We start from the raw sequence: 10726 nt of genomic DNA on the forward strand, positions 1-10726 counted from the left end.
CGGTGGCCCTGTTTCGGTTCGGGCCTAACGGTCGGCCCAACGGGCCCATGACTCCAACGGTCAAAGGGTGTGATCAAATGGGTTGTGTCCCTTCCCCCAACGGTCATGTGCCAAGGGGGTGCGATCCACACCATAGATGGTTGATCTAACGATGACTGGGTTGGAGAGAGGTTTTACTCAAACCAACAGTCACCTCTAGAATCGATCAGGACCGTTCAATATCAATGGGTGCGATCTAACGGTCAGATTTCAAACATTCTGGAAAGGTGCCCTGTAGAGGTGTTTTTCACACTGAAAAGACACCAGGTGGTCTATAAAAATTTGCAGAATTCAGTCATTTTAATATAGAAAAACGAATTGGCATTCTGACAGACTTTACACTCTCTTCTACACTCCTACAAAATCCCCAAGTATTTATATATACTGTTTTCTTTTGTTTACTGTTCTAGATACTGTTTTTTCTGCAGAAACATTATCTAGAAATTTCTCCAAGGCTTGAAATTTCGGAAGGGCATTTCGGGTTTGATTCCGCTAGTGCTAAGCGTCATCAAACATTAGTAGGGCTTCCCTACTAGGCTTCATTGTATCTTGGAGGCAATTCGCGGATCCCCTTTGCACACTACTAGTGGGGGCGAATCTTGTCTTAAGGAAAGTGATATCACGCCTTGAAGCAACAAGTTTCTGTTTTTTTATCAACAACAGTACCCTCAAATTTTCCAACAAATCTAACAGCCCATTGCTCAAAGCTCACAGCCATGAATTTAGGCTCCAATAATTTCGTTGGGGAAGTTCCCAACAAATTCCACTCATTCTCTCGGCTCTCTTTCATAAACCTTGGAAAAAACAATCTCACAGGTAAAATCCCACCTTCACTTGCGAACCTTTCATCTCCCATCAATTTAGATCTATCATATAATAGTTTGGAAGGAAGCATCCCATATGAGCTAGGACGATTAACAAGATTAGAATCCCTTCAACTCACTGCAAATAAATTATCTGGTATGATTCCTCAATCTCTATACAATCTCTCGTCTATTAAGATTTTCATTCTTACACCTAATCAGTTGCATGGAAACCTTCCACCCGATCTGGGACTCTCTCTCCCTAATTTGAAATGGTTTGTTGTTGCTTTAAACCTATTTTCAGGATCCATACCCACTTCATTATCTAATGCTTCGGGAATTCTACTACTTGATTTTGGTAACAACAACTTTAGTGGACCCCTACCAATGAATTTTGGAAGCCTTCAACGTCTCAATCGTCTCAACTCCGAAAATAATCAGCTAGGAAGCAGAGGCAAATCAAACGAGTTAATTTTTCTCACTACTTTGACCAGTTGTTCTAGTCTACTAGCGTTAGGATTGGATAGAAATTACATAAGTGGTGTGTTGCCCAACTCTATAGCAAATTTCTCAACCCAACTGACTCTGCTGGCTTTGGGAAATAACCAAATATTTGGCAACATTCCTTCTGGTATTGAGAATCTTGTAGGTTTAATTGCACTCGGCTTGGAGATGAATTTTCTCACCGGAACTATTTCTAATGGAATTGGAAGGCTCAACAAGTTGCAAAAGTTGAGTTTGTCTCAAAATGAATTTTCGGGTCGAATTCCATCATCTCTTGGTAACCTAACTCAATTGGTCTTACTCAATCTATTTGAAAATAAGTTACAAGGAAGCATTCCTTCAAGTTTTGGAAACTGTAAATTTTTGCAAGTAATATACCTTAATGAAAATAACCTCAGTGGAACCATACCAGGCGAAATTCTAAAGCTTCCCTCATTATCAGTAACTCTCTACTTATCCCATAATTCTTTCTCAGGCTCCCTAGCATCAGAAGTTGGAAACTTGAAACAACTTGGGGAATTGTACATGTCTGGCAACCATTTGTCAGGTGAAATTCCAGACACGTTAGGCAATTGTGTCAACTTGGAAGAACTTTTTATGGATCATAACCACTTTCAAGGACCCATTCCTTCACTGGTCAATTTGAAAGGCCTTCAAGTGCTAGGACTTTCACATAATAACTTGTCTGGGAATATTCCAAAATACTTGGAAGAGTTTCCAAACCTCAAATATCTAAATCTGTCTTTTAATGATCTTGAGGGTGAAGTACCAAAAGAGGGGATTTTTAAAGATCTAAGTCTGTTTTCAGTCAATGGAAACACCAAGCTTTGTGGGGGTATCTTAGAACTACAGTTGCCATCATGCCCTGCCCGAGTGTATAATAAACATGGAGCACCTCATCATCGAAGAGGTATAATTTCAACAGCGAGTGTGGTTTCATGTTTAATTGTACTGTCTTGTTTCTTTGCTACCTTTTATTGGATAAGAAAGTCAACAAAGAAACCTTTTTTTACTTCCTCATCGGATGATCGATGGTTAAAGTTTCTTATGGGGATCTCGTTAGAGCAACTAATGGGTTCTCTTTGGAAAATTTGATTGGTGCTGGAAGTTATGGTTATGTTTATAAAGGAATTTTAGACCACAATGAAACAGTCGTTGCAGTGAAGGTACTCAATCTTCAACAACATGGAGCTACTAAGAGCTTCAACGCCGAATGTGAAGCCTTAAGAAACATTCGGCATCGAAATCGTATTAAGATCTTAACTTCTTGCTCAAGTATTGATTACAAAGGCAATGATTTTAAAGATTTGGTTTTCGAGTACATGCCTAATGGGAGTTTAGAGAACTGGTTGCATCAAAGTTGGAATGAGCAGCATCCAACGAAGAACTTGACCCTTATTCAAAGGCTACATGTAGCCATTGATGTGGCCTCGGCATTGGATTATCTTCATCACCATGGACAAATACCACTTGTTCATTTTGATTTAAAGCCGAGCAACGTTCTTCTTGATGCTGATATCAATGCCCATGTTGGTGATTTTGGATTAGCAAGGTTTATTATTGAAGCCACTGATAAGCACTCAGAAAATCAAACCAGCTCTTTGAGGATAAAGGGATCTATTGGATATGTTGCTCCAGGTAAAAGATTTCACCAATAATCTTTGGAGGGTGGCCTGGGGAAGATAACGGGGTGAATTTATCGCTTCGCTATATATTTTCTCCCCCTTTCTTCCCCTGGCCACCTCCTTATAGTGTTAAAAGAGTAATCACAAATACAATAGAGGTGGGTGGCTTGGGGAAGATAACGAGGTTAATTTATCGCTTCGCTATATTTTTTTCTTCGAGCTTATACGATTGCTGAAATTTTTTTTTTTTTGAAATGGCAATAATTATATATAGCAAAATAAGGAGGCCGAGATGGACCACCCAAATCTACAATAGGAAACAAGAAAGAAACAGGAACGAAAAAACAAAATACAGAGAAAACCCCTTTTCAGGGAGGAAGGTGGTCGAACCACATAATAGAACCACCGGAGACACCACGCTTAGCTAGCGCATCGGCCTTATCATTTGCCGATCTTCTAACATGTTGAAAGCCGATAGCGGACCCCGCAGTGAAGTCCTCAATCTCATCAAAAATGGAAAGAAATCTCCATGGAGGAGCCACCCCACCTTTCAACCAACGAATCACATTAAACGAATCTCCCTCAACAATTGTCTGATCCAGCAACCTTCTATCAATATTCAAAATGCCATAATGAGCCGCCCGTACTTCCGCATCTGAGGAATCAGACACACCAGTAGAGCCATAGTATGCCCACATAACATCCCCCTTATCATTGTGACAAACCCCTCCCACTCCTGCCGGACCCGGATTGCCGGAACTCGCACCATCGAAATTAACCTTATACATATTTTGAGCAGGGGGCTTCCACCTTTGCAAAATAAGATCTCTGCGCTCGACACTAAAGCACATTTCCCGCCAACCTTCCCAAAGATCAAAAGCCGATACAAACCGGAAGGATGGGAGGCATCTCACCCAAGATATAACCAAGGTGATGATCTTCAAGTAAATCCAATGAGGATTCATGGCTTTCCCCTCAAATACTCTAGAGTTCCTCTCCTTCCATATAGACCACCACGTAGCAAGTAAACAAAAATTCCACAAGGTTTTTCCTTTTTCCTTCCAAGGAGCCCCTCCCCATTGGTGCAATAGCGACGGAATAGATTTTGGAAAAACCCAACAAATCCCAAATCTCATGAATATGAATTGCCATATGATCCTAGTGAAAGAACAATGCATAAACAAGTGATCCACAGATTCGCCATCATGCAGACAGAGTGGGCAATGATCAATAAGCCACATACCACTGTTCCTCAGAAAATTAATAGTTTGTATTCTATCACGACAAACCGCCCAACCAAAGATACAAACTCTAGGTGGGCAATGCAATTTCCATACCTTTGCCGAACATGAAGGGTTAGAAATGGGCATAATACTTTTATAGAAAGATTTAACCGAGAAAGTCCCAGAAGGTTCCTCAATCCAAAGCCTTTTATCCTCCCCATTCCTTTTAATGTAACAACTCGCAAGAAGGGCCCGCAGGCTAGAGACCAATTCCACCTCCCACTCAAAAAATGGTCTTCTAAACCCAGGGTTCCACACAAGACCACCCTCATTCCACTCAAAGCAATCGTTAACAAAGGCCTCCCTATTTGAAGCCATATTGAATAATCTCGGAAATCGACACTTAAAGGACACATCCCCACACCACACATCCTGCCAGAATAATATTCTATCACCCTTATACACTCTAAATCTAACCTTTAACTTGAAGAGAGAATACATTTTTAGAATGTCTCTCCAAACCGACAGCCCTTTTTTTGCAAACAAGTCCAAGGATTCCCATCTCCCCAAATCACATCCATACTTGCTTCTAATGACCTTGACCCACCAACGATCATGCTCATCCCCAAATCTCCATAACCATTTACCCAAGAGCGCATGATTAAAATCTCTAATTCTCTTGATACCCAAACCACCCAACTTGATGGGGACACAAACCTCCTCCCATTTGACCAAAGCAATTCCTCTCTTACCCTCATTCCCACCCCACAAAAATCTCATCTGGATCTGTTCAATCCTAAGGGAGACACTAACAGGGCATTTAAATAAAGACATGAAGTATATAGGCATATTGGACAAAACCGCCTTAACCAGCACAAGCCTACCACCGCGAGAAACAAGATTCCTTTGCCATGTACCTAATCTTCTCTCGATCCTCTCAACTATAGGAACCCACAGATCTTTATTCGGACTACCAACCCCTAACGGAAGACCCAAATATGAGGAAGGCAATGTGTCCAACTGACATCCCAGAATTACAGCAATTTCCAGAGCTCTCTCCTCAGGAATATTCAAACCAAAAATTTTAGACTTGTTGAAATTTGATTTTTGACCTGAAATGAGCTCATAACATCTCAAAATGGCTTTTAAGTTTCGCACTTGCCCAATCTCCGGCTCACAAAATAATAATGTATCATCAGCAAATTGCAAGTGGGAGACCTCCACCTCCTCCAAGCCGATCCTGAATCCTCTAAAAAGATCAAGGCCGCTTCCCATCGCCAATAACCTACTAAGGATTTCCGCCACAATGATAAACAAGAAAGGGGATAAAGGATCCCCTTGTCTAAGCCCTCTAGACGATTAGAAAAAACCTTTTGGAGATCCATTAATGAGAATAGAAAACCAAGCAGATGACACACAACTCTTCATCCACGAACGCCATAGACAGCCGAATCCCATACGCTCAAGAGAGTAATCCAGACATCCCCAATCCACTCTATCATAAGCTTTCTCCATGTCCAACTTACACAAGATGCCTTGCTTATGAAGTTTGCAGTATGAGTCAATAGCCTCATTCGCAATCAAGGAGCAATCTAAAATGTGTCTTTTTTCTACGAAAGCACATTGATATTCCGATATGATTGAGGGAAGTACCCTTTTTAAGCGATCCGCTAAAACTTTAGCCAAAACCTTATAAAGGCATCCCACAAGACTGATAGGCCTAAACTCCGATATCCTACTAGCACCTTCCACCTTAGGAATTAGAGTAATGAAAGTAGCTCCCGAACCTCTATCCAACTCCATACCTCTATCCAACTCCATACCTTGATGGAACTCATGAAAAAACACCACTAGGTCACCCTTGACATATTCCCAACAAGATTGGAAAAATGCCAAACAAAAGCCATCCGGCCCGGGAGCCTTATCTCTACTCAAAGAGAAGACAGCCCTCTCAATCTCGTCGACCTCAAACGGATCCTCCAACTTCCTACTCTGATCACAATCTAAATGATTAAAAACCACCCCCTCCGGAATAGGCTTCAATACACCATCTGATGTATATAAGGCATTATAAAAGCTCAATATAGCACTCGAAATATCTTCCTTTCCGGAAACCACCGCCCCGTCCACCTTCAATGAGACAATCCTATTACCCCTTCTTCTAGCACTAGCCATAGCATGAAAGTAAGCTGTATTTTTATCACCTTCCTTCAGCCACTTGACCCTCGACTTTTGCCTCCAGGATATCTCTTCATGTAAAAGAATACGTTTATGTTCTTCCCGAAAACGCCCCAATTCCTCCCTAGAAACAATGTTCCCCAATCCCTCTTCCTCTAAATCTCCTAGATCAACAATCCTACTTTCCAACCAATTCTTTCTACAGGAATCATGCACTCTTTTCTCCTTAATCCATTCCTTCAACATCTTCTTAACAAATCTCAATTTTCTCCCTATTCTTACATCGGCAGGCCCCTCAAAATTTTCAGAGGCCCACCATTTTCCCATCCTTTCTTCCATATTTGGATCCTGGAGCCATGCAATCTCAAATCGAAAAGGAGGTGGGCCCCAAGATTCTAACCTCGGATCCAGAAGAATAGGACAGTGATCTGAAACCGAATGAACTAGGGATTTTTGTATCACCTCAGGAGATAAGCTCATCCACAGCGGACATACAAGGAAGCAGTCAATCCTACTATGACTCTCCCCTCTAGTCCACGTGAACCGAGCCCCAGATAACGGAAGGTCGATTAGCTCATGCTTAGAAATGAAATCAGCGAACAAGACCATATTTCTACTAGACCTCGTGCAAGCCACCCTTTCACACGCAAATCTAATTTCATTAAAGTCTCCACCTAGACACCAAGGATGGGACCATCGCGCCCTAATCCCATCTAACTCCACCCATAACAACCTTTTCTCCACCCTTTGAGAAGGCCCATAGACCCCAGAGAAAACAACCCTCACCAAGTCTTCCACCCTTTCCAGAACAACAGACAAGGAGAACCTACCCTTCCATTCCTCGACCATATTCCAATAAGACTCCTCCCAAGCAACTAAAATCCCCCCAGAAAGGCCAAGTGAACCCACAAAAGAAAAGCTCCACTGACCTGTGAGACCAATACTCTGAACAGTAACCTTATCAATAACCTCTAATTTGGTTTCTTGTAGACATACAATACTCGGTTTACATCTTTTACCCATTTCCTTCACTTGAGCTCTCTTCGCCAAAGAACCCAATCCATTTACATTCCATGATAACGTCTTCATAAGGAAACAATTTTCACGTACTTTCTCCCCTTTCACCCTGACTTGACGCTACTCAATGGAGAATCCTTTTTACCTCCCTCACTCTTCTTATCCCCATAGTTAACACCCGATTTCAATCTAGCCAACTCTCTGAGTGACTTCTTCGAAGATTCACTCCTGAGAGACTCGTTAACCTCTCCCCCAACCATATCCCTTAATTCAATCGACCGTATCATACCACGGAACTCCGGTAGTGATCCGAAGTATCTTACCCCCACCTTCCCACTAACATCTATCACCTGATCCACTGCCTTCTCCACTAGCTCCATGTTACCCTCAGACCCCTCAACCCCCTCTATCTCCTCGGGACTATTGGAATTTTCCCGGCCTAACAAAGCCCTCTTATCAAGATGCCCATCACAAAGAGGAATATGAGAGGATAGCAAGCAATGGTATGGGACATCCATACCCAAAGACTCACTGAATGCGTCCGCTACATATAAACCCATTTCTGAAATTTTAATAACCTCGATTCATGATGAAGCTTGAATTAGCACCCTGTCAAGTTTTCTCTCTCAAGAGATCAAATATTTGATTTTTGTATTCATTTTTACATGGAAAGAGTATGGAATGGGGGGAAAGACTTCTACACATGACATGGATACGTGTACAACTATGGAATTTTGTTACTGGAGATGTTCACGGGTAAGGGACCTACTGATGACATATTTGCCAATGGCCTAAGTCTCTACCAATTCGCAAAGATGGCTTTACCAGATCGAGTGATGGATATTGCTGACCCACAACTGCTCTTAGAAGAAGTCCATGTTGTCAACAACAACGAAAATCGTAGCAATAGAATGAATAAAATGCATGGATGTATGGTCTCAGTGTTTAGAATAGGTTTTGTTGTGCAGAATTGCCAAGAGAACGATTGGGCATGGAAGAAGTTGTGAAGGAAATGAAAGCGATCGGAGACGTTTATTTGCATTAGGGTCTATCAGGATAGGCAAAATAAGGTGTCAGCCTTGACATCAAAGTCCATCATATCTTAGTAATGTTGGGCTTATGGTAATGACTTTCATAATTTGTAATATCCTAGGGTTGATTTCCTCTACGTTGTACTTTTTATTTTCCCTTATTTAGTAAAGTATTTCTTATGTCCCCCATACTCAACCCATTTTAAAAAACGATAGAAGAGATTGTGGCTAAAAATCTTGGTTACAAAGATGTTGTGGGTAAGTATAATCTTCACTTAAACGGTTGGTTAGAAATCTTGCTATACATGTGTTGAATTATAAAGGATTAAATAACATCAACTCTAACATCGTAAGCTTTTGGAGTGATTGTTTGCCGAAGTTAAGACAGCCATTGATTGCTCGCCGAAGCTTATTTTCTTGAAGTGAAACCCCTTTATTGAAAAGAGAAAAGAAAACATTGAAGAGTTGTGCTTGAAGGGCGAAGTGGGACCCACTAAAGAAATAAAATAAAAGTGAATAGTTATCACTGTTTCAACAAATCGGAATCAGCATCCTATTTCATTTCCTAATCCAATTCACCTGGCCAAGGCCGTTACCCTCGCCATGGCCATGAGTGTCTCTAGCCAAACAGGTGAAGCCCAATCCGGAGATGATGCCCTCAACAATTTAGACCCCACATGGAACTTCTTGAACACCTCCCCAATTTCACCTGCCAATTTTCCGACGTTACCTATTGGACCCTTCAAGAAAACCACATCATCTAACTCCGACTCCCCTCTCTCCACTCTCCAGCAAAATCCCCTCCTCCCTCCAATTCTGCCGCAGGCTCTCAACCTTATATCTCTCCAACAACTCCCTCTCCTGCCAAATCCCTCCTTCCCTCTGCATCTGGCTGCCTTACCTCATCACCCTTGCCTTCTCCGACAATCAATTCTCCGGCCAAATCCCCTCCAATCTCTCCAATTGCAAGTTCCTCAACACTCTCCGCCTCAGTGGAGAGTAGAGAGGCAATACAACTTCACACCCTTTGTAAATACCCAAAAATACCCCTCACTTAAAATTTTGTCCCCCTCTTTAAAAGAGGGGCGTTTTTGTCTTTTCATGTTTAACTCAGATTAGGGCTTCCTAATAAAGCCTATAAATATATCTTATGAGATTAAGAAACCCAAAACCATCTTTGCAGCCCTAAGAAGAGATGTCTTGGTCACGATCCGATCATATCCCTTTTTCAGTCGAATTTCTTCAATATGCTTTTCGGATGATGCATTTTGGATCTGAGTCACAATCCATTTCAAATCAGACCGTCCATGTCCTAGGTCCTACGTACATTTTACACAGTCTAAGAAAGGAAAGTGAAGTCCCAAAAGAATGGTCAACGAAATGAAGAGAAAGAAAATGTTCTGGTTTTGAGTATGGTTGTGTAAAGTTAGAAAAATGCCCCTTGCCATAAATATGAACAAAATATGAAGGGTATTTTTGTACGATGGTGTCCTGCATTTGGATATATGATCTCCATCGGATTTTGTTACTACCTACGCGTCAGGATCCAAAATCATTTCAGACCTTCGGAAGTAGATCCAATGGACACTGTTCCAGTCTAAATATTGTGCCTAAATTCAACCCATTATTTCCAAAACGGAATTCCGTTTTCAAAGTGTTAATGTTGAGAAATTATATGGTGTAAGGGCTTACAACTAGGGGTGCAAGTTTAGCCCTGACCCGAACTGGGTCAGGGTTGGATTTTCCAACCCTGAGGGCGGGTCAGGGTTTATTTTTTTAGACCCTGACTCAGGTCGGGTCGGGTTCTGGGTTAATGCCTCGAGTACCCTGACCCGGCCCGGCCGTAGGTTTTCTATTGTAGAATTGAACCATCTGTATGCATGTTTCTTTTGCTAATGTTTTCTATATCTTGGATTGATGTTTCTTTAGATTATCATTATTAATTGTCTCTGTTGCCCGTCATGTTGTTGAATTCATATTGTCTTATTTTGTTCCCTTTCTCTGTTTATTGATCATTTTGTTCTATATGATAAGTGGTTGCTTTATTTTTGGCACTCTTAACAAGTATTTGCACCAGGGTCAATTAGGCCCGGCCCGGCCCTGCCCTTCCCAATCAGGGGCAATCAAGGCGGGCCAGGGCCAGCACTGAGCCCTGTAGGGCGGGCCATGGGTTGAGGTTTTTCGGCCCTGACTCAGGGTCAAGGCCGAGATAATGGGATCCAAGGTTGGGTAGGGTTTTGAAAAACCGGACCCAACCCGACCCTGTTGCAGCCCTACTTACAACAATAAGGCCCTTTGTACGGTTT

At 41.9% G+C, this 10726-nt stretch overlaps 1 protein-coding gene across 1 annotated transcript; it reads left to right on the top strand.

Moving 5' to 3' along the window:
- Positions 1-755: 755 nt before the first annotated feature.
- LOC143870027 (uncharacterized) lies at positions 756-3004 on the top strand. The gene is made up of 2 exons (XM_077376545.1): positions 756-2256; positions 2388-3004. The coding sequence occupies exons 1-2, from the start codon at positions 756-758 to the stop codon at positions 3002-3004; spliced, it is 2118 nt and encodes a 705-aa protein (XP_077232660.1).
- The last annotated feature ends 7722 nt before the right edge of the window (positions 3005-10726 follow it).

This window comes from Tasmannia lanceolata, unplaced genomic scaffold, assembly GCF_043159265.1.
Source record: "Tasmannia lanceolata isolate RefF3 unplaced genomic scaffold, GAP_Taslan_0.1 ptg000003l, whole genome shotgun sequence".
Taxonomy (NCBI): Eukaryota; Viridiplantae; Streptophyta; class Magnoliopsida; order Canellales; family Winteraceae; genus Tasmannia; species Tasmannia lanceolata.